The 25,439-nt window shown below is 34.3% G+C and overlaps 1 protein-coding gene across 10 annotated transcripts in view; it reads right to left on the bottom strand.

The window, feature by feature from the left end:
* The window catches only part of BLTP1 (bridge-like lipid transfer protein family member 1), a 401,511-nt gene that overhangs the window by 140,982 nt on the left and 235,090 nt on the right, over window positions 1-25,439 (bottom strand). For all 10 annotated transcript variants that reach the window (XM_073017605.1, XM_037991533.2, XM_007999715.3 and 7 more), the window contains exons 14-22: window positions 24,078-24,169; window positions 22,401-22,518; window positions 13,968-14,123; window positions 13,601-13,698; window positions 11,861-12,039; window positions 11,271-11,377; window positions 10,106-10,314; window positions 1,383-1,610; window positions 481-618 (exon numbers count right to left, since the gene is read on the bottom strand). In XM_073017605.1, the coding sequence (XP_072873706.1) occupies window positions 481-618; window positions 1,383-1,610; window positions 10,106-10,314; window positions 11,271-11,377; window positions 11,861-12,039; window positions 13,601-13,698; window positions 13,968-14,123; window positions 22,401-22,518; window positions 24,078-24,169 (1,325 nt within the window). The remainder of the gene's footprint in view (window positions 1-480; window positions 619-1,382; window positions 1,611-10,105; window positions 10,315-11,270; window positions 11,378-11,860; window positions 12,040-13,600; window positions 13,699-13,967; window positions 14,124-22,400; window positions 22,519-24,077; window positions 24,170-25,439) is intronic.

Genomic DNA, 25,439 nt, shown 5'->3' with positions numbered 1-25,439 from the left:
CCAGAGGTATCTTGAAGGAATTAACAAAGTATCTTATGTTAGATGAATAAGAATAAGTCATTGACCGTGTAGATACACACGTTTTAAATTATTTAAATACTTAAAATATTATTTAAAATATAAAATAAATATTAACATTTATGCTGTGATACTCAACAGAACCTACCAACATTTTATATAGTTAATTTTTCCCTTCCATAAATATTTGAGAAAGTATTTATTTCCATTTCTATTATAATAGCAAAAGGTATAAAATAAAATTGGGATCACAGAAATAGGGACAAGCAAAAGAAAATTGAGGTTCTTGAAACAACTCTCATACACAAAAACATACTTACAAAACTTCTTAATACAGTTAACTTAAAAGTCTCTAACTTAAAGAGCTACAAAGTCCATGCACAGAAGCTAATACATTGTTTTAACCCAATAAATATTAATAGTAAATCTCTGTGTTTCCACCATATTTCATTTTCACCTTACCTGATAGTTATCACTGACAAACACATTCAGGGGTGACAGAATAAGTTGCAGCATGGTCTCCCTAAATCCTTTTTTCATTTCAAAACATAGTCTTTCCAAGAAAGCTGTAGGGCATTCAGGACCATCAGTAGTTCCATGCTACAGTCAAATGAAATGGCATAGTCGAAATGCAGAAAAGGCAAAAAGTAAGGAAGTACAGAAAAATAAAAATTACATCTCTCATGATTAAGAGAATTTGTTTTTCAAAACAGAGAAACTATGATTACTGACAAAAATAAGTATTCTGTACCTCAGTAGAATCATTAGCTGCACTAAGCAACAGAGGGCCACCCGCCCCCCAATCCTACTGTGACACAGACACACACCTCAGCTGGCCCTGCTCCAAAGTCCCTGGGTTCTTGGGGCAATTTAATATCATTCCATGTCAGTAAGAACAGGTCCACGGGTTGTCCTTAGAGTGACCCAGGATACTGTGCTAGATCCAAACTAACATAATTCAACCCCAGGGTCAAGCCAGAAACTTCATTTTGTAACAGATCCACCATAAGGCCCCAAACTGGTCTGGGGTCTAGAGATAAAAGCTAAGAAAATGTAAAGTCCTTGAATACCCATCAGGTTAATTATAAACCCAACAACTCAACGTATGACACAATGTCCTGACGTTACACAGAACAGCAAAGCAGCAGCTGAAGTTAAATTAGAAGAAAAATAGAAAATAAAATTACCAATGATCAAGTAATCATATTATGAAGAAAATAAATGAGTTTTATAACAGTAAAATAATAAATTTAGAAGTTTCTGAATCTGGTTTTCTTTTTCTAAGTGTGTGTTGCATGCTTTACATCTATACACAGGTGGATGTCATAATATATTCCAGAGTACTTTGATGTGTAAACACTTACAACAGGAAGACGCCCATGAACTTTGTACAAATTAACAAGTACAGTAATATCCCAAGGACGCAAGGCAAGTGGATGAATTGACTTGGCTGAACCTTCATTTTCCTTTTTGTCATTTTCCATCCCAACAGCAGTCCACCCAGAGCTGGATGATGTTGACAGTGACAAAACAGGACTTGAGATAACCTCTTCAAAATCCATATACATGTCATCTTCCCCAAAGTAGTTTTCCTATAAATATTAAGAAAACGCAAATTGCTGTCAGAAGAGGTATGTAAATATATTTTCACCTATGAGCCTAAATTTGTAAATTATGTATTTCCTTAACCTATTATATTTAATAAAAAGGCATCAGCCCTATCGTCTTAAAATACAAAAGAAAACATATGTTAAGGCTTACCCATAGCCACTTGGCAAATAAATATTCAGTAGTAAAAAATACAAAAAGTTACAGAAGCCTATTTTATAGTAAAGCTTCATGACATTGCCCCAATTACAGCAAAACCTTGTAATTTAGGTCCTCAGAGACCTTTGAAGGTTTGCATGGTTAAAGAGTTTTCAATCACTGCTCCTCAGAGTTCTCAGGCAATACCCGAGGACATCCTTGGGGGGAAGCAATTCACTAAAAATCAGTCTGGCTAAATTCAATTAGGTAACTAGTACAATTCACATATTCCTGTTGGAATTATTTATCGGGCATGTTTCAACAGCTTTAATAAAAATATCCAATCTTGGTTATTGATGAGATAAAGGCATGTGTTACCAACAATTATCAAAAATTCCTTTCACATAGTTCATCCTGGTTTTTTATGCAGAAGTGTTTCAACTATTGTTTTCTTTTGCATGAAAATATAAATTTAGCTGGAATTTAAATTATTTTTTCCCATTGATTCTAAATTTAAATTTTGGCCTTTTGATCTGTCAGCAGTAAACAAAAGTTGTTAAATATTCCTGTCAACATTGTTAGCATATCTGTTAAATATTAGAACCAAGAAAGGAATTTGGTAAATTCTGCACTTTGATTATTGACAAAGTTATTTTCTGACTACAGTTATGGACATCAGCACATAATATCATTTCATAGGAAATAATGTCGACCGGCTTAAAGTCATACAGTTAATTGGTAGGGGGATTAATATCGAAATCCCAAATCTACCAGCTCACAAAACCAGTGCTTTTTCCTCTATTCCCTATTGCCGTCCACCTCCTAAATACAGATGCCACTTGAAATCTGCCTGAAATCTTAATAATTGTCTTTCTAATACAATTCTGAAGCACGGACAAATTTATGCACAAATATAACAGAAAACACTGGGTTATACTTTAAATTCCAACATTAAATTTTTAAAAATAACATAGTCTAATTAAGTTCGATCAACATTAAAAACTTGAAGAGATAAAACAAAAAGCTGATTCTTTGACAAGATTAAAAAAATTGATAGACTATTCGTGAGATTAACCAAGAAAAGAAGAGAGAAGATCCAAATAAGCTCAATTAGAAACAAAAATGGAGATATTACAACTGATACCACAGAAGCACGAAAGATCATTCAAGGCTACTAAGAATACCTTTACGTGAACAAACTGGAAAATCTAGAGGAGATGGATGAATTCCTGGAAATATAAAACCCTCCTAGATTAAACCAGGAAGAAACAGAAACTCTGAACAGACCAATAACAAACAGTGAGAGAGAAAAAGGGATTTTTTAAAATTGCCAATAACAAAAAAAAAGGCCAGAACCACCAGATGGACTCACAGCTGTATTCTATCAGACATTTAAAAAAGAATTGGTACCAATCCTACCAAAACTATTCCAAAAGATAAAGAGGGAATCCTCCCTAAATCGTTCTATGAAGACAGTATCACCCTGATACCAAAACCAGAAAAAGACATTAAAAAAAGGAAACTAAAGATCAATATCCCTGATGAACAAAGATGCAAAAATCCTCAACAAAATACTAGCTAACTGAATCTAAGAGCATATCAAAAAGATAATTCACCATGATCAAGTGGGTTTCACACCACGGATGTAGGCATGAGTCAACAAATGTGATATATCACATAAACAAAATTAGCAACAAAAACCTATTCAACAAATTGTGTAGAATCAATATTGTGAAAATGACCACACCGCCAAAAGCAATCTATGAATTCATGGCAATTTCCATTAAAATACTACTGTAATTCTTCACACCACTAGAAAAAACAATCCTAAAATTCATATGGAATCAAAAAAGAGCCTGCATAGCCAAAGCAAGACTAAGCAAAAAGAACAAATCTGGAGGCATCACATTACCTGACTTTAAACTATATACTAGAAGGCTATAGTTACCAAAACAGCAAGGTACTGTTATAAAAACAGGCACGCAGACCAATGGAACAGAATAGAGAAGCCAAAATAAAGCCAAAATAGAGCCAAATACTTGCAGCCAACTGATCATCAACAAAGCATACAAAAACATAAAGTGAGAAAAGTGGGTTTCATAGCAAGGATGCAGGGATGGTTTATACATAAGTCAGTAAATGTGATACATCACATAAACGAAATAAGAAACAAAAACCTATTCAACAAATTGTGCTGGGATAATTGGCAAGCCACACATAGAAGAATGAAACTGTATCCTCATCTCTCACCTTATAGAAATATCAACTCAAGATAGATCAAAGACTTAAATCTAAGACCTTAAACCATAAAAATTCTACGATAACATCAGAAAGACTCTTCTAGACATTGGCTTAGGCAAAGAATTCTTCACCAAGAGCCCAAAAGCAAATGCAATGAAAACAAAAATAAACAAATGGGACCTAATTAAACTAAAAAGGTTCTGCACAGCAAAAGAAATAATCAGCAGAATAAACAGACAACCCACAGAGTGGGAGAAAATCTTCACAAACTATGCATCTGACCAAGGACTAATATACAGAATCTACAGGGAACTCAAACAAATCAGCAAGGAAAAAAATAATCCCATCTAAAAGTGGGCAAAGGACATGAACAGACATTTCTCAAAAGAAGATACACAGATGGCCAACAAACACATGAAAAATGTTCAACATCACTAATGATCAGGGAAATGCAATCAAAACCACAACGTGATACCACCGTATCCTGCAGGACTGGCCATAATTTAAAAATCAAAAATAATAGATGTTGGTGTGGATGTGGTGAAAAGGGAACACTTTTACACTGCTGGTGGGAATGTGACATAGTACAACCACTATGGAAAACAGTATGGAGATTCGCACTAAATGTAGAACTACCATTCGATCCAGCAATCCCACTACTGGCTATTTACCAAAAAGAAAAGAAGTCATTATATGAAAAAGACACTTGCACACTCATGTTCATAGAAGCACAATTCACAATTCAAAAACATGGAACCAACCTTAATGCCCAGCAACCAACGAGTGGATAAAGAAAATGTGGTATGTGTATATATATACACACACATACATACACACATATATACCATGGAATACTCCTCAGTCATAAAAAGGAATGAAATAATGGCATTCACAGCAACCTGGATGGAATTGGAGACCATTATTCTAAATGAAGTAACTCATGAATAGAAAACCAAATATCATATGTTTGCACTCATAAGTGGGGGCTAAGCTGTGAGGACGCAAAGGCATAAGAATGATATAACAGATTTTGGAGACTCGAGAGGAAGGATGTGGCGGGTGGTGGGGTGAGGGATAAAAGACTACACATTGAGTATAGTGTACACTGCTCAGGTGATGGGTGCACCAAAATCTCAGAAATCACCACTGAAGAATTTATCCATGTAACCAAAAACTACCTGTTCCCCAAAACAATTGAAATAAAGTAAACAAACAAACAAAACTTAAAGATGTTCAGAGCAGTAGTTCTCCCCTCCAGAAGCCTTTATAAAACACACATTCCACCTCAGTCCTGATGACTGTTCAGAAAGTTTGCAGTAGGCAGAGTCCAGAGTCAAGTGTAAAGTGGAAAAACTCCTTTGATATTTCCACGTGTAAATGGCCCCCAGAAAAACACCTCTGCCCCACCTTCTCCCTAAACAGCTGATCTAAGGACTCAACTACTATTAGGTTTCAGCATACTAACATGTACCAACAAAACAAAACAGTTACCACCACTCATTTTAACTCATTTTTAATGATCCTAGCCAACAGATCTCTTATTTTTAAAAAATTCCCTTGTAGTCTCTTATAATTGTAAATCTTGAAAAAAATTTAGATTCCTGTAGATTATTACAGTAAAAAGAAAAAGGATTCCCTTGGGTCTAATGTTCAATTTGCTACTAAAGCAACCTCTATTGCTTTTGAAATGGAAATAATTCATATCAAATTCTTTAGGGAACACTGAATGCCCAACATAGCAGAGAACATTTGCTAACTTTTGTTAAATGTGTCAGTGACTTTGCTCTAAAGGAGTTATAAAACACTAGGATTCTTTCATGAGTTAATACATTTGTAGTTACTGAATATCATCAACAAAATGTACTTTTAAAATTATAACTCCTTTAAGAACTTTGTCTAATGTTAAATGTCTAATGCTGGGTGTGTGACTTAAGGGTTTCTCTTAATTTATGAATTCCAAATCTATTAGTTAATTTCTTAAGAATTAACTGAAAGGCCAGGCGCAGTGGCTCACACCTGTAATCCTAGCACTTTAGGAGGCGCAGGTGGGCAGATCACTTGAGCCCAGGAGTTCGAGACCAGCCTGGGCAACATGGTGAAACCCTGTCTCCACAAAAAATACAAAAATTATCCAGGTATGGTGGCGCATGCATGTGGTCCCAGCTACTTGGAAGGCTGAGAGAATCACTTGAGCCCAGGAAGTCGAGGCTGCAGTGAACTGTGACCATGCCACTACCTGGGTGACAAAGTCAGACCCTGTCTCAAAAAAAAAAAGAATTTACTGAAAAAAAAGTTACCAAAAAGATTGATCAAAGTGTAAGGTAGGTGGTAATACATTATGGCAAACTTTTATGGTACTTTAAAATTAATAAATGTACACAAATATTTACAAACACAAATAAAACTTTCAATTTCATTTTATAATAGATGGCATGCAAAATTAAACTATCTTTAAAATAAATTCCAAACAACCCTAGAAAAAATCCACTGGCTTATAGAACCAAGAAAATGTGTTCTTTTGTCAAATTTGCATCATGTTTGAAATTAAGAATGATAAACTACATTTCAATTTACTTAAGAATTCTCCAAAATTTTCTTTTCATAATGGTATTTTGATATAGGAGTATCTTATCACCTACTTCAAGTAAGAGACTGCAATGTTTTTCCTAGTTAAAAATGTGTACTAATCCAGTGATGCTCATTTCTCAAAACAGAAAAAAATAACAACAATAGGTGAAAAGATGGCAGCTAATAAAATCAGAGAAACAGTAGGAAAAGTCCACAAGTACTGTTTCCAAACTTACCCTTTTTTTAAAAAAGAAAAATTAATAGCCAGGTTTCTGTTCAAGATTATTAAAAAAATTTTTTTTTTTTTTTTTTTGAGACAGAGTCTTGCTCTGTCCCCAGGCTGGAGTGCAGTGGCACAATCTCGGCTCACTGTAAGCTCCACCTCCCGGGTTCACACCATTCTCCTGCCTCAGCCTCCCGAGTAGCTGGGACTACAGGCGTCCGCCACCACGCCCAGCTAATTTTTTGTATTTTTAGTAGAGACAGGGTTTCACCTCGTTAGCCAGGATGGTCTCGATCTCCTGACCTCGTGATCTGCCCGCCTCAGCCTCCCAAAGTGCTGGGATTACAGGCGTGAGCCACCACGCCCAGCCTAAAATTATTTTTAATAAGAAAAACATATATGCCATATATACCCTTTCATGCAGTTATTTGCTACCACTGACATGTTATCATTATAAAAATATTTATTTTCCTTCATTAACAAAAAAATGAAATAAGACTAAGAGAAGTCAAATCAGGAAAGTAATGTAAGTAGTATGGTTATCCAACTTTATATCCACAACAGAAGAAATGACAAAGTTTTAATATGACTGAAATGATTTTGGGCTGACACTCACAGTTACTATATTGTCCACATCTGCAGAAGACCTCCCATTTCCATACATGTCCTCATAAATTTTAATGAATATTCAGTAGACATATTCTTCTTAGAATTATTTATGATGATAATGCCAGGCCTAGTTTCTTCTGTGGATTTTGGAAAGCAGTCTTTCATATACAGTCAAACAAGTATAGTGATTTTTTTTCCCTAGTTTATTCTTTATAATTTCTTGATGTTTAATTTTGATAACTAAAAAAGGACAATCTCGGTTACATGAATTTTTACATTCCCTTAAACTGCCATTTTCTTTTTCATGTATACATGAAAATACATGAACAAGAAAATTTCATATATCAATTTGAATATGTTATAAAAATAATATATATATTTTTCAACTTCCAAAAAGTTTTAAAGTACTAATACCGATACCAAGTAAAATACACGTTATATAGTTAAACAAACAGACCAGGCATGGTGGTTCACACCTATAATCCCAGCACTTTGGGAGGCCAAGGCTGGAGGATCGCTTGAGGCCAGGAAGGAGTTTGAAACAAGCCTGGGCAACATGGCAGGACCCAGTCTCTCCAAAAAATAGTTTTTTAAAAGTTAGATGGGTGTGGTGGTGCTTGCCTGTAGACCTAGCTACAAGAGGCTGAGGCGGGAGGATCACTTGAGCCCTGGGGTTCCAGATTACAAAGAGCTATGATTGTGCCACTGCACTCCAGCCTGAGTGACAAAGCAAGACCCTGTCTCTTAAAAAACAAAAACAAAACCAGAAACTTAAATAATTGCACAAATTCCTTATAAAAGGAAGCACAGAGTTAATTGGGCTAAACAAATTTTTTGCCTGTCATATCTTTGATACATATTTAGTAAACACGTCAAAATTTCAAATTTTACAATTTGCTTTAATAGACATTTTATACAAGTTCTAAGCTAATTAGATAAATGTAAATACTAATACAATATTTAGGGCAAGACAAACTTTTGAAACTACTAAAAAGTTGTTATAAAGCCTTTAATGCACAAAAGTCTGTATGAAAACAATAATCTGTCAGCAATGGCTACATCTGTGGAGTAGAACCTATAAACAAGTCTAAAATGAAAGCATATATTTATTTCACTGTATTCTGTTTTGTTAGAGTCCTCTTATTTTTTTATTACTATCAGTTTTTTTAATAAAAACAAACTGAGGTTCCATGTGTACATAGTAATGTAAAAACGAAAGTTAATACCACTCCAGTAGTATTCAAAAACTGATATTGTATCACTATGACTACCTTCACCTACTAATTAAATCATTACTTATATTTAAGTAAAATATAATGCAGCCTCTTCAGGAAGACTATAGCTTGAAAATTATCTTTTAAATCCTTTATAGTTATTCACATGCAATCCTAAGAAAGTAAGATATTGGGAGAAATATTTGACATACATTTTAGGTCAAATGATGGTCACAAGAAGGAAGAAAGGTGTGTATGTAATCAACAGAAACTCTAGGTATCTACAAATATTAACCACATTTTCCCTTGCATCTTTTATATTAAGTTACATCATCTGATGATTTATGGTAGTTTTTAGTAAATACAATATAATAACTCAAATATTGAGATGCTATATGCCTTCAAAACCCAGGTCAGCCAGCACTTCCTGCAGAGAGCCTTTACTAACAAACCTTGATCGTGCTTCCCTGACCAACCCTGAACATCCTAGTCCCTCTCTCCAGAATTAATTACTCTTATCGCTGTACATTACAGGATTCCTTGTCAGCTAGGTATTCAGTATCCAAAGTGAATCTGCCAGATCCTTTAAAAATGCAAAATTTAAGTTGTTGAAAGTGATGTGGATAACTCCTCTAATCACAGGCAAAGGTGATAAGTGAGGATCAGGAAGGATTATAGTAGTTACCATAAAGATTAAATCAACAAGAATTGTTGATAATTTGTTGGGGGCATTTAAAACATATGATTTGAACATCAAAATAAGAGTGCTCTCCAGAAAACTGATGAACTCCTCAAATATTTATCCAAAAATAGTCTCTCTTCATAATCATTCTACAGAGATCAACTTTAAAGTGCTGTCATACTGTGCGATCACACAATTTCAGTGGAAAAAAATATACCAAAATGAGTCAACACAATTTGTTCTTTGTTCTAAAAATTAGTGCACATTTATTTAGAACCTAAGTTTGATATACTCTGAAACAAGCATTTTCATATATTTGCTTCAGTTTTTCAAATAAAGCACCAAACAAATATTTATTCATTATTTATCATAAAACATTGTCACTTATTTTCAATGGACTCACTTGAAGTAGTGTTTTCCATTACCAATTATTCTCAGATATATGTAGTACTTCTATTGCTACATTACTTACAATGTGTGAAAATTTGTCCATATATCTGTCTATCCTAGCTATCCCTCTAGCTTACACCCCTGAGAACAGATGCTATATCATCTTTATCTATAGCAACTAGCACCATTCCTAGAACATACAAAATGCACAAAAGAATGCTGAACTGAGGAGTACTATTTTTAATAAATAATTTTGTAATTGAATCTAGCACCCTAAGTCCAGTCAATATATCTGGTATATCCTCAACACTTTAAATAATCCAATTGGCTATTTCAAATGGCCTCAATTTTCAATTAAATTTTAACTGCTTTTTCTATATTTAAAAGTATGTAAGTTGTTTTTAAGAATCGTACCTTTATACACAAAAAGGCATTTAGTAGAGGTCCATAGAGAGTTATCTGAGAATCTGGAGAAAGTTCCATTTCTACATGAAGTTTATCAGGTGGAAGTTCTGAGGGATCAATAGGTGGACGTGAAGAAGTAGAGGGAGAAGAAACAACTCTGTCTGATGCCTTCTGGGATGGCCTTAATACGGATAGCATTGTCTCTTCCATTTCTGATACTGTAGTAAATTAAGGAAAAAAAAGATTAATGTTTAGGGGGTGGGGGACAAAAGACCTCTTGGAAGATCTTCAAGGAAATATTCACTAAAAAATTTTACTTTGCAAACATGACATCAACTAATCCTTATATTATGTGTATCTATAAGGAAAACAGACCTAAAAGAGCAATAATTAAGAAGGCAAATAAAGAATAAATATTGAAATATGAGAGAAATACATAAATCAGCCTGCAGAAAATCAATGAAAACTTTCTGTTAACATAAACAACATTCTTATTGAGTCCCTGCAATATAAATTTGGGTCACATGGAGACCTTAACTATTCTTGGGCACTAAACTACAAAATTCTTTCATATAAATAGCTATTTAAATACAGTGTGATATTTTCAAGCCACTATGAAACAACTATGAAAACTATCCTTTGAAACTTAACTCACTGGAAAAATACAAAGAAACATCATCATTTGGCTCTAATTCTTTTTTGGACCCAGGTAATAAGGCAAATTACCTTCAGGAAACTATAAACTATATAAGAACTGTCAAAATGCATTAAAGAAACTAACGTTTCACAAAATCATGCACTTAAATATGCAGATTCACACAAACCTTGTTTCACATTCAGGCTCTACTGCTTCTAGCTTGGCAGACTTTGAGAATATTACTTACCTTCTCTGAGCATATTTCCTCAACTTTAAGATAAAAATAATGGTAATATCTGTCCCACAGAGTTGTTACAAGGATTAAATGAGATAATAGAAGCCAGAAAATTGCTTGGCCCACTATTTGATACATAGTAAATGCTCAAAAGGTAGATATAATTAATCTAAAATATTTAAAAGATTATATTTATACTATGTCACAAGAATAGATGTTTCAATTTATTTGCTTTTTATTTTTCATGACTATCAATCATAATAGCAGCTGTATAAAAGCACAAATTATATAAAAACACTTACATGATTGTTTTAGCTGTTCATCTGCTTTTTGTGGATAAATTGGGTGCCATGTATAATCAATTGTAAGCATGACACTTGGGACAGTCCAGCATTCAACCCAACCAGCCCTTTGAAGAGTAAAACACAGTTTCTAGTCAGATACTTATTCCTTTAATTGTACAGATATCAGTTGCAGATTATCAAATTTTATTATTATTTTTTGAAAGAAGAAGAATTTCTCCACATATAAGCACAAAATACTTGTCACTAATTTTATTTTGTTTTACTAATTAATTTATTTTTTGAGATGAGGTCTCTTTCTGTTGCCCAAGCTGGAGGGCAGTGGTACAATCTTAGCTCACTGCAACCTCCGCCTCCCGGGTTCAAGCGATTCCCCTACCTCAGCCTCCCAGGTAGCTAGAACTACAGGCACACACCATGATGCCCAGCTAATTTTTGTATATTTAGTAGAGACAAGGTTTCACCATGTTGGCCAGGTTGGTCTCGAACTCCTGATCTCAGGTGATCCACCCACCTTGGCCTCCCAAAGTGCTGGGATTACAGGCGTGAGCCACTGTACCTGGCCTGTGTCACTAATTTTATGTACTCACTTTTCCTGAGTAACGTTGCGCCATTTTGGTTTAACTGTTTTCTGACCACTTTGACACTCAGCAGGAATACCAGTATCATGAATCATCTTATTTGGGTGGCAATTTCTTACCAGCATAAATAAAGAATATTTACTAGGGTGGCAATCTGGTAGAAACAAATGAAGATCAACATCTTCTCCCTAAAAAATAATTGTAATAAGCCAAAGTAATAACATTAGTGCATAAATATGTTGGTTAATACAGGCAAAACTGTCTACAACAATTTTCGAAATAAGTTTGAAAGCAAATAAACAAATTTTATTTATTTTTATTTTGTTGTATTATTATTTTTTGTTTTAATGGTCTCACTCTGTCACTGAGGCTGGAGTGAAGCCTTGAACTCCTGCACTCAAGTGATCCTCCCAAGTAGCTGGGACGAGAGGAATGTGCTATTTTTTTATTATTATTTTTTTTTTTGTAGAGACAGGGTCTTGCCAAGGGTAGTCTCAAACTCCTGCCTCAGGCTCCCAAAGTGCTGGGATTACACAAGTGAGATAAACAAATTTGAAATGGCAGATTTTACATTCAACAGTCAGGTAAATAAGGAATAAGATTTTACACTGACTAAAACTAAGTTTGTATTGAAAAACAACAAAATAATCAGGGAAAGAAACAGTATAGTTTCCAAACAGTGAAAAGAATGTCTTCCATGGGTAATCACAGATTTTTTTATTATGAAGTTCAGCTTTTAAAAAAAACTTTTATAAGCTCAGGTATACTATGTTCTATATTTTTATTAATTTTTAAAATAGTATTATCTCATTTGATTCTAGTAAGTCTTGTTTCCTCAGCTGGCTTTCAATAATTCAGAACTGGCAAATCAATGGATCTTCACTTGGCTTTACTTTTTTCCTTATAGGTCTTCTATTCTTTGTTCATCTTGATGACTAGTTTCTTAACAGGCAGAAACCACTTTTAACCACTCTACCTTGGTTAAAAGAATGGAGCCCTAAGCTATATTGCCCAATACCTCACTAGGTAGAGTGGTTAAAAGAATGGAGCCCTAAGCTATATTGCCCAATACCTCACTAGCTATATGACGAGTTACAAAAGCTCTGTTCTTCACTTTCCTAATGTATAAATGCAGGTAATAATAATCTCAAGAGGGTTGTTCTGAGAATTAAATGAGTTACTACATAAAGCACATGGAATAATGTCTATGTAGTACACAGAAAATGTTTAACAGATGTTAGCTGTTTCTATTATGTTGCTAATTTTACCAGTATAACCACTATTAATACTACAAGTACTACTGGTTGCCCATACCAAAAAATTATATGTTCCATAAAATTTTGAGCTTAGAAGTACAGGCATTCAGATAAAAGGAAGAAAGGTACTGTGGTTACTCCTTGAATTCATGTTTACAATTAAGAATCAAATAAAGGGAAGTATAAAATTAGTTCATATGAATTAGTAAACCTTAGAGCTAGAAGGGCTAACACAAAGATTAGCCACAGATATCAGAAATGAACTCTAAGAAACTAGTCAACTTGAGATATTTTTAATTGCCCAATTTCTTAGGTGCAGTTAACTACAAAAAGTAAACAGCAGGAACTCTGACACTAAAGGTAGTAGACATCGGAGGAAAGCTAAAATACCTTGAAGTGGCAATGGACTGGGTAGGGGGAATAAAGATAAGCTTTGGGAAATCAAACTAACTAATACACCTTGTGGAATAATAATGCATTCAACTATACATACTCTTAAAGAGAACTTGGTATTACACGTAGCTGGAACAAAGTCCGTAAAAGGCAAAGAAAAATCAATGTTTAGTGTTTCTCCACAGGCTGCCAGATACACTATTAAAAAAAAAAAAAAGAAGAAGAAAAAGTAAGTTTACTTTTAATGTCCATAAAATTTCAATTATAAAACTGTCTAAAATGTGCAACTAAACAAAATTAAGTTTTAGTCCAATACAAACTCTGAAACAATCCTCTTAGAGTCTCACAAAGATAATGGGGAGAAACAACTTCTAGTATCTGTTAAAACTATCAAATCAATACTAATTTTCTTAGTTGGTATTTGCCTTAATGAGAGAAATACTTAACCTAATTTTTAAATGTCTTACCATTTTCCTGTTGTTTAGTGGAACAGTCGATCCAGTTATGTTGATTAGCAGCCCAAATCATTTCAAACTGATGAAACATGATTTTAAAATTCCACGTATATGGAACAAATGAAAAAATGTCTGGAGGACTATCACTAGACCAGTCTTGAATTAAATCTAAAATTATTGGGGTAGTGAATAGAAATTGTAAAGTTAGTTGAAACTCAGAAAAGAAAAACACAGATTTTCTAACACCAGTCAAAAATGAATTTTTCTTTTGATTGAAATATTTAAAAGGTGATTAGGATGTATTTAAATAATTTGACAGTGAACAGATGTTTACTTACCAGTCATAGTTCCAAATAAGAGAAATTTTATATATTAATATATCTATTTTTAAGGAATTTTAGAAAATTAACAAAAAAAAAATTACCTGATATTCCACTACCCAAATAGCCAACATTGCGGATACATTTTCTTCCAGTTATTTTTCTACACAGACTGATACTATCCTATATGAACATTTTTTATGTGTTGCTTCTTTCACTGAACTCAAATATTATTCTGTGTTATTTCACGTTTACATAAATTTTGCATAATAGCTCATTAATAAGATTTATCAGGACCTACTTAACCGTTTTTTATAGTTGGATATTTATACTCTTTCCAAATTTTTGTGTTATATATATTACCATGTACTATACATTTTTGTAAAAATTATTTTACATATTCAGGATTGCTTGTCAGTAAAGATTCTAGAAGTGGAATTGCTGGGTCAAAATTTAGGAATATTTTTCGAGACTACTATAAATTTCATTAGAAGAGAAGTGAGTCCATTTACACTCCTACCGGAAATGTATGCTTGACTACCTATTTCACTGAACTTTCTCCTGCATTCTCTCTCTTTCTATCATCTATCTGTTTTTTATTTTGTTTCACTTGACATTTAATAACTGAAAAATGGTATCTTGCTTTCACTGAGCTTCTTAACTACAAGCATGGCTAAACATTTTTTCATGTTGTTTTATTCATTAAACAAATATCTACTGAGTGTCTACTGTGTGTCAGACTCTGTTCTAGACTCTAGGACTACAATGGGTGAAGGAAACATAGACTTGACTTTCTTAGAATTATAATCATATTTGTTCATTGCCATTTCACTGTATGTTTAAACTGCTTTTATTATTATTATTATACTTTAAGTTCTAGGGTACATGTGCACAACATGGAGGTTTGTTACATATATATACATGTGCCACGTTGGTGTGCTGCACCCATTAACTCGTCATTTACATTAGGTACATCTCCTAATGCTATCCCTCCCCCTTCCCCCCACCCCACCACAAGCCCCAGTGTGTGATATTCCCCTTCCTGTGTCCAAGTGTTCTCATTGTTCGATTCCCACCTATGAGCGAAAAAATGCAGGGTTTGGTTTTCTGTCCTTGTGATAGTTTGCTGAGAATGATGGTTTCCAGCTTCATCCATGTCCCTACAAAGGACATGAACTCATCCTTTTTTATGGCTGCGTAGTGTTCTATGGTGTATATGTGTCACATTTTCTTTATCCAGTCTATCATTGATGGGCATTTGGGTTGGTTCCAAGTCTTTGCTATCATGAAAACTGCCGCAGTAAACACACGTGTGCATGTGTCTTTATCGCAGCATGACTTATAATCCTTTGGGTATATACCCAGTAATGGGATGCCTGGGTCATATGGTACGTCTAGTTCTAGATCCTTGAGGAATCACCACACTGTCTTCCACAATGGCTGAACTAGTTTACAATCCCACCAACAGTGTAAAAGTGTTCCTATTTCTCCACATCCTCTCCAGCACCTGTTGTTTCCTGACTTTTTAATGATTGCCGTTCTAACTGGTGTGAGATGGTATCTCATTGTGGTTTTGATTTGCATTTCTCTGATGGTCAGGGATGATGAGCATTTTTTCTTGTGTCTGTTGGGTGCATAAATGTCTTCTTTAGAGAAGTGTCTGTTCATATCCTTAGCCCACTTTTTGATGGGGTTGGTTTTTTCTTGTAAATGTGTTTAAGTTCTTTGTAGATTCTGGATATCAGCCCTTTGTCAGATGGGTAGATTACAAAATTTTTCTCCCATTCTGCAGGTTGCCTGTTCACTCTGATGGTAGTTTCTTTTGATGTGCAGCAGCTCTTTAGTTTAATTAGATCCCATTTGTCAATTTTGGCTTTTGTTGCCATTGCTTTTGGTGTTTTAGACATGAAGTCCTTGCCAATGCCTATGTCCTGAACGGTATTGCCTAGGTTTTCTTCTAGGGTTTTTATAGTTTTAGGTCTAATATTTAAGTCTTTAATCCATCTTGAATTAGTTTTTGTAAAAGGTGTAAGGAAGGGATCCAGTTTCAGCTTTTTACATATGGCTAGCCAGTTTTCCCAGCACCATTTATTAAATAGGGAAGCCTTTCCCCATTTCTTGTTTTTCTCAGGTTTGTCAAAGATCAGATGGTTGTAGATGTGTGGTATTATTTTTGAGGGCTCTGTTCTGTTCCACTGGTCTATATCTCTGTTTTGGTACCAGTACCATGCTGTTTTGGTTACTGTAGCCTTGTAGTACAGTTTGAAGTCAGGTAGTGTGATGCCTCCAGCTTTGTTCTTTTGGCTTAGGCCTGCCTAGGCAATGCAGGCTCTTTTTTGGTTCCATATGAACTTTCAAGTAGTCTTCTTCCAATTCTGTGAAGAAAGTCATTGGTAGCTTGATGGGGATGGCATTGAATCTATAAATTACCTTGGGCAGTATGGCCATTTTCACGATATTGATTCTTCCTATCCACGAGCATGGAATGTTCTTCCATTTGTTTATGTCCTCTTTTATTTCGTTAAGTAGTGGTTTGTAGTTGAAGAGGTCCTTCACATCCCTTGTAAATTGGGTTCCTAGGTATTTTATTCTCTTTGAAGCAATTGTGAATGGGAGTTCACTCATGATTTGGCTCTCTGTTTGCCTGTTACTGGTGTATAGGAATGCTTGCGATTTTTGCACATTGATTTTTGTGTCCTGAGACTGCGGAAGTTGCTTATCAGCTTAAGGAGACTTTGGGTTGAGATGATGCGGTTTTCTAAATATACAATCATGTCATCTGCCAACAGGGACAGTTTGACTTCCTCTTTTCCTAACTAAATACCCTTTATTTCTTTCTCCTGCCTGATTGCCCTGGCCAGAACTTCCAACACTATGTTGAACAGGAGTGGTGAGAGAGGGCATCCCTGTCTTGTGCCAGTTTTCAAAGGGAATGCTTCCAGTTTTTGCCCATTCATTATGATATTGGCTGTGGGTTTGTCATAAATAGCTCTTACTATTTTGAGATGCGTCCCATCAATACCTAATTTATTGACAGTTTTTAGCATGAAGCGCTGTTGAATTTTGTCAAAGGCCTTTTCTGCATCTATTGAGATAATCATGTGGTTTTTGTCTTTGGTTTTGTTTATATGCTGGATTACATTTATTGATTTGCATATGTTGAACCAGTCTTGCATCCCAGGGATGAAGCCAACTTGATCGTGGTGGATATGCTTTTTGATGTGCTATGGATTCGGTTTGCCAGTATTTTATTGAGGATTTTTGCATTGATGTTCATCAGGGATATTGGTCTAAAATTCTCTTTTTTTGTTGTGTCTTTGCCAGGCTTTGGTATCAGGATGATGCTGGCCTCTTTAAAATTGTGTTCATATATTTAGTCTGTTTACCCTTTGGTACTTTAATTTTTTTTAATCCCAATAAATAAAGGCTCTTTAAAGACATTAGCACTTATCTACCATCTACCATAGCAGTTTGCACAACTTTATCTTCTGGCCTCCAGAATGTTTTACATGCATTGTACACTCCCAGCAATGTCTTTCAATAAAAGGCTCCTCCTAGAGGTGTCAAACTCATCTTTGTATACTCACAATACACAACACAGTGCCATGTATATAAAATTAGAACATGTGTGTGTGTGTGTGTGTGTGAGACACAGAGAGAGAGAGAGATAGAGAGAGAGAGAGGGAAACAATTGGAAACAGTATTATTATAGCACAGACTTTGACACTAGATAGTCCTGGGTTTAAATTCTGGCTTTATCATTTTACCAGCTACATAATCTTGAAAAAAGTGACTTAAATATTATCAGTTTTCTCCTGTATAAAATCAGAACAACCTCACAGACTTATGATGAGAATTCAGATGATTTATGTGAAGTTTTAACAAAGTAACTGGCATAGGGTAAGCACTCCACAAATGGTAGCATTTATTATTAAAGATATCCTAAGGAAAATTATAGGTAAAACTGTGAAACATTTAAAGTAGTTTTCTTTGTATTTTAAAGGTGATATTTAAACAGAAAAAAGATTCAATAATGAATTCAGAGTAAATTTATCTTATATAATATCATATGAACCCATTTAAATTTTAGCTGCCACATACAGAAGGTAGCACAAATGTATTAGAAACTCTTGTCTTACTAAAATGGTAGAATAATACACTTAATGTCAAATGACAATTACAAATTAATATTAATGAGATACAGAGTTTTACTATATCAACAATAAAAGGCATATGGCTATTAACCTGTTCTATTAATAGAGAACAGAAAATTCAACTTATCAAATTTACTTTAAATATATTTTTATTCAACAATCACAGTGATTCATCACAGTTTACATACTTTATGCTTACCTCAAATATTTTACTTCTAAGTGCCACCCTACCAAACTAGGCTGACTCTATCCCTACTTTCTAACTTTAGTCTTTAGCACAGCATCTAACACTTGGGAACTGCCCAAAAATCATCTCTGGATATAACCAACTCTACAATACATATTCATCATTCATCAAGCTGATTTTCTCACCTTTCTCACTCATAACATTCACAGTTCAGCATTTTTGGTCAAACTAAATACCATCTTTCATATCTTCTCTGCTAAGGAAAAACTAACCATCTTTATTGCCAGCATAATACTACAGAGAAGGCAAAGGGTCTGCAGTCTGAAAATTGTTTTTAAATGTCTTCCACTTCCTAGCTTCGTAAGTTTGCCCAAGTCATTCAATGTTTCTATGCCTCAAGTTTCTCACTGTTAACTCAGGGATAACAGCTATCCTATTTTAGAGTTATGTGAAGATAATACAAGTGAACATGCTTTGTAAATGGCAAAATACTATCAGATCTTAGTTAATACTACTGAATTCATTTAAAAACACCATTTCAGACCTTAATGTCTTTCCTTACTTTCTCTGATTACCTTCAGATGACAGTGGTTTCCTCTGTATTCAGGTCTTACATGCATTTGTCAGCTTCACATTTCACACTTGCATTTCACACTTGCACTCAATATACATAATGTCTGGTATTGTTTCATTTGTCTATGTCTAGTACACATACCAATGTACTTGAGACAAATAATACAAAACAAGAAATGCCCATAAGTGAGGGCAGAAACGATATTTAATGTTTGTTTTGAATCATTATTCATGTATGAGACTTACAATGTATATTGGTTGCATTTTATCTACTTTATACTTCTATTAGTCAAAAGATTGAGATACGATTGCTAGTGAAATAAACAAAAATTGAACTAAACAGAAATTCAGATTACTACTTATTTCAACAAACTAGTGTAATTTTATAAAGTTATTAGCCAAATTCTATTTTAACAAATCTTATTATTTTCTTCTTTAATAACTCATGTGAAACGTTACGGCTATTAGTCTATTTCTAACAAATCTTGTTAGTTTTTTTCTTTAATAACTAATTTAAAATTTCAGCATATCATTTTTTAATATAGTTTACCTACCAGTTTCTATAACATCTTTACTGATAAATATTAAAAATTATGGCGACAAAGTATTTTTATTAGGAGCCTCAAAAACTATAATATGCATTGTTATTAAATCAAAATCTGTTTCTCATTACCAGATGGTCTTATCAAATAATCTGATTAGAAAAAGGAAGCACTTTCTTGATGACTGCCTTACTCATTTGTGCAATGAATTAACAAGTTATGGCAAGCTAAATGTTACTCTGAAAAAACCCACCAACAACTCACTTTATCATTAAGTTGTTAGGCAAACACCCTATAAAACATCAATCAACTGGTATTAGAGCTTTGCAATGCCAGTATATTATCTTCTTCCCCTCCTTATCAGAGTAAATCTAAGTTATTTTCATTATTCCCAGAAGAAGCTTCAGTTTCTGCTTTTGTTTTATAGCTTTCATTTCTGAGGCTCTATATTACATTTATCATAAAGCTATCTTTGTCCCACATTGAAATCTCTTAAGAAGAATTTTATCTTACTAATAAGTGGTATGAGAATAAGTGGTGCTAATAAGTGACTGTTGAGGAATATTAGGCATTCCCTCACATCAGAGAGATAATTTCTTTTCTATAGAATTCCAACAATAGGGAAAACAATCCAAACACTATGACCAAGTAGGTTCACTACAATACTAAACTAATATTATTCTCTGGTAGTCATCCTTTTTAGAGAATAAGTCTAAAAAGGACTCTACAGTTATTTGTTATGCTATATCTTTTAAAAACAATAGAAGTAATATGACCAACTGTTACAGTTGTTAAATCTGTAAAATGGTGATTATGTTTACTTTTGTATCTATGTTTTTAAAAATTTCTCCAAACAAATTTTATAAAAAAATAAATAACGAAAAGAGTGAATTTCAATAGAGAAAGCATAAAAATTAGAGTTAGAGAAAGAAAACAATTTAAGGAAAATCAGTTGCAATTTAGGAAATGTGTACTTAGCTGTTTCAGTGTAACTAATACAATAGTGTAAATGAAAGTGCTACTACAAAATAATATTTTTTAATCATGAAGAATTTATACTTCTACTGCAGCTATTCTTGGCACTGCAAGAGTCTAAAGATGGGAAATGTCTGGAAGAAAAGTAATGTGAAGGAGTAAATACTTGATGATAGGTATCTATTTTAAAAGATTAGAAAAGTTAAAAAATACAAATCTTAAGTGAGAAGGAAAAAGCTAGTCAAAGAGATAAGTAATATAACAGATTCTTGAGCCAGACTACTTGAGTTAGAATTTGAGCTCAACCAAGTGTGACCCTGGACATAATGTTTTACCTCTCTATAACTCATTTTCCTCATCTATAAGGTAAGGAAAATAACAACAATATTGATCCCTGAGAGTTATTGTGAGGATTCAATAATTTAATATGTGCAAACTGCTTAGGACAAAGTCAGACACATAATACACACCATAGGTTTTAGCTGCAATTTTTTTCATAAATTTGAACTGAGAAGTGCTCATCCAATGCTCTGCTTCACTAGCAAAAGCTTAAATTGCCAGGGACTCTGTCAAAATTTCTACTAATGGGACACTGGTTCAAGCCTTGGAGAAGTATGTAACTCCAGGAAAGCAGAAGCAGTCTATCTAGTCCCAAAGGCTCCCAGTCAAACCAGAAAAGAAATATAAAAGACTTATGATTGAACATATTGCAGTAAGAGGCATTTTAAAAGGTCAAAACTTTAGTAATAGCAAAATTAGGGTAGAAATTATTATCCCTATTTCACAAACAAGGAATCTGAAGCTTAAACAGTGAAGTCATTTACACAACATTATACAGTAGTATTGTCAGGAGAGGACTATCTATGTATACCTTAAACACCACTACACCTCCAAATATCTAATAGTACTCAGCATCGACTAGATGCTTGCATAAAACGACTGTTGCACAAATGGATGGATGGATGGATGGATGGATGGATGGATGGATGGATAAATGTAGCAAGCAGTCAAGCAAAGATTAGGTTTCTGTGGAATAGCCACTGACCCTGGCATTTCAGACCAACTCTATGGGGCTAAACTTTTTAGAAGAAGACTCAATAAATGCCCCTTATTTTAATGTAGTAATATTTATGCTATTCATAGACCAACAATATGTGTTCTTATAGTCACAAAATATGCACAGCTATCAAAATATTCTGCAAGAAATGAAGGAATGTTTCTTCCAACTAGTGATAGCACCAACTCAATTATCCATGCCAACAGAAAAGATTAAATAAGGGCTCCAAGTATAAAAATAACATTTAGCTATTTGCATATACTGTTGTGTATTATAATTATTAAAACAAAATAATGAAGCCATGCTGATGCCTAATTTGGGAAGACAGAGAAATTGATTCATCATCCCCATGCTACCCCCTAACTAGACTGATACAAAGCCCCAGCCTAAATTGAGTTCTTTCATTTCCTACCAAGCTCAGTTTGGGGTTTATATTTTCCTTGTTTAGGTTAGAAAAGAATGCAAAATGTCTGTATTTAAATTCTCTCTTTGATATTTTCAGCCCAAAAGGAAATGTTAAAGTAAGAAAATATGAATCATGTCATCATTCCCTATGTAATTTAAAAGTAAAACTTATCAAATGTAAACAAGTTCACTGTGATAAATCTCACTGTATTTATATCTATTAGAAAATTACCAGTAAAGAAGTTTTTCTGTGCAAAGATGAAGTGGTAGGTGGCTTTATAAACCTCTAATTCACACTGCCATGTCTGAGGCATGTTCCATATTCGGGGGTAGCTGGCATTGATGTGGAACTGCAAAACAAATGTTAGGTAAAAGTATTAGAGCTTAAAATGTGACACTGTGTAAACAGCATTAGAAATGAAGTCACACACACTAGTGAGTAATTAAAACTTATTTTCCTACTGAGCTGAACAGAAGGTCCCTTTGAGACTCTAATATTGCTGTGGCCAATATCCATGGCTACATCTAGCTCCTTGAAATATTAAGCCAAGATGTGGTCAAAAAACTTTCAAAACAGCAAATCAGGCCACTGTGTTGATACTGCACTCCAGATAAACCAATAGGGTAACAACCGACATTCCTAATGTCTTCTTAAGCCTCATCTGTTAAGTGAAGGTTCAGTGTGAAGGAAGATAGAGTGCGATGCTTACTGTCACAGAAAGTAATATCAGTATTTCTGCAGCTTGGCATTTCTTTTTTTTTTTTTTGGAGACAGAGTCTCACTCTATTGCCCAAGCTGGAGTGCAGTGGCACAATCTCGCCTCACTACAACCTCCACCTCCTGGGTTCAAGCAATTCTTGTGCCTCAGCCTCCCAAGTAGCTGGAATTACAGGCATGCATGCCATTACACCTGGCTAATTTTTGTATTTTTAGTAGAGGCAGGGTTTCGCATATTGGCCAGGCTGGTCTCCAACTCCTGAACTCAAGTGATCCACCTGCCTCAGCCTCTCAAAGTGCTGGGATTACAGGTATAAGTCACTGCACCCTGCCCAATTTGGCATTTCTGCAAAGGCAAAAGCTACCTACCTAGGAAAGCATTATCGCACAGCACTATTTATCAGCAATAGATGAAGAATTCATTAAAATACTGAATATGCCAGTTTAAGATACATTTATGGTATTTTACATATTCCTGTTAATTGCAGAATTTTTCTCTTAATTTACATATGTCATATGTAAAATGTTTAAGACAAGTAATTAAGAACCTTATGCACCATCTTATATGAAAGAATCTCTGAATATTAACCATTTTACATAGTGGCTTTTGTTAGTGTTGTTGTCCCTGATAGTAATAATAATAAAAATCTGCTTGATTAATGAGTCCCCAATCAGCAATTTTAATCACAGGCATTTACATACTGTTTCTCTTTCTAATATGAAACAATCCAGGGTATCAACAAGATTTTCTTCCTTTTACCTTTTATCAAGTAAAAGGCACAATAAATTACATTATTTAAGCCCTAGGAAAGAAATCCAGTGGGGCTAGAAAACATATATTAAAGAATTATCTTACTTAGAACTTAGAATAGATTTAGTCTAGCCACATAATGTACTTTAAAAACAATATTCTAACAACTTCGCATATTTTTTAGGCCAAAAATGTATGTATCATTGCCTTTTATTCAACTCCCTCATACTCGAAGCAGAGCAACAGAGAGATGTCAATAGGAGTCCATAGCACTGGGAATCCACTCCTCTTCCCTAGGACAGAGTCAAGAGCATCTAGCTATTCTTGAACTAGAAGATGGACCATTTGATGATTTCCTGGTTAATTAAACTTTATACGAGAAAATTAAAATCAATTGTTTTTCATATAAGTATGCATATCATCATGTACTACAGACTCACTGCTAACATTTCTGCTTCTAAAAGGGTCCGATATTGCATGCTGGTAGTGGCATCCACATGTAAGAGTTGTCCTTTAATAGCAGGAGTGTAACCTAACAATAAAAACATAAAAATTAAGAACCAGGAAAACAATTACAAAATGAAACATCTTTGGACTGGAACCAACTCCTACCACCACCCAAAGAAGGAATCCTTGAAAAATGGCAGTTAGTCACTATTTAAACACACCTCAGTGACAGAGAGCTTGCTAACTTAGTAGGTGATCCTTCTCATATGGGCTGCTCTCAAGGAACAAAGTTCCAACTTCATATAACTATTCTGATTTTGCTTTCCTTGGTAGTTTGCAAAACTACAAGTCTATTCTTTAATCAGTAGTTTTCAGTTATAGAACACAACTCCTTTTCTTCTTCCACTGACTCGAGGGTACATATTTTCATCATTTTCAACTACTCCTTATATAATGACAGTTACTAAATAACAGCTATTCCCCTCATATAATGACAGTTTCTCAGCAATATAGCCCATTCTCAACAAAAGCTGAATAGTTTAGAGTATTGTATTTCCTTTCTTAAAGAAATTTCTTCCTATGAACACAACTTATGTGGTCACTATTATACACCTAGTTCCACATGCATCCTTCATTCTGCTCTGGGCTTTTTTTTCTTTCTTTTTTTAATACCTGAATCTCTAAAAAGTTTTAAATTTATTTGTTATATATAGTTCTGGCCTGACACCTAAGTCCATTTTCCCTTTGCCAGTCGTCTTAAAAGCCACCTAACCTCTATATCCAAAACCTGACTGGGCTTTCCTTAGACCCTTAACTCAAGAGTTCCACAACAAGTATGCTGTGGTACTTGCCACAGATTTATAATAGATATGCTCAAGATATTGACTCCTCATTCCTCAGGTGATTCCTTTACTCCAGTGTACAAGTATTTTGTATAATACTGCGTAAAACAGTAAAACTACAATTTCCTATGTGTGTCATCAGTTGTGAAAAGGTAGAAGCACATTATCAATTGTGTACAACTCTCAACTGCCTTTACACCCCATCATACACCTGTAAGTAAGGCTTTTCTAAAAGATGCTTCTTTCCAACTGCACACTCTGAATTAGCACTCCTAGAGAATCTCAAGCATCTCCTTCAAACCTTAGTAAGATTGTTTTTTTAATACTAGATAAGGGTTAGTTATTCACTAAAATAATCTCAAAGTTATGGGAAAAATATACACTATGCCATTCACAGTCACTTTTTCAATTGATTATCTAAGCAGGCAGGCCTGAAGGCTACCACTTTACATAAACTAATGAACGTAGTCAACCCTCTGCCTGCTTTCCTCTTACAGCACAAAAATAAGTGAC

The sequence above is a fragment of the Chlorocebus sabaeus genome, chromosome 7 (genome assembly GCF_047675955.1).
Source record: "Chlorocebus sabaeus isolate Y175 chromosome 7, mChlSab1.0.hap1, whole genome shotgun sequence".
NCBI classification, from domain to species: domain Eukaryota; kingdom Metazoa; phylum Chordata; class Mammalia; order Primates; family Cercopithecidae; genus Chlorocebus; species Chlorocebus sabaeus.
Note: the sequence above shows the minus strand (reverse complement) of the source record. Positions and strands in the feature narration are given on the sequence as shown.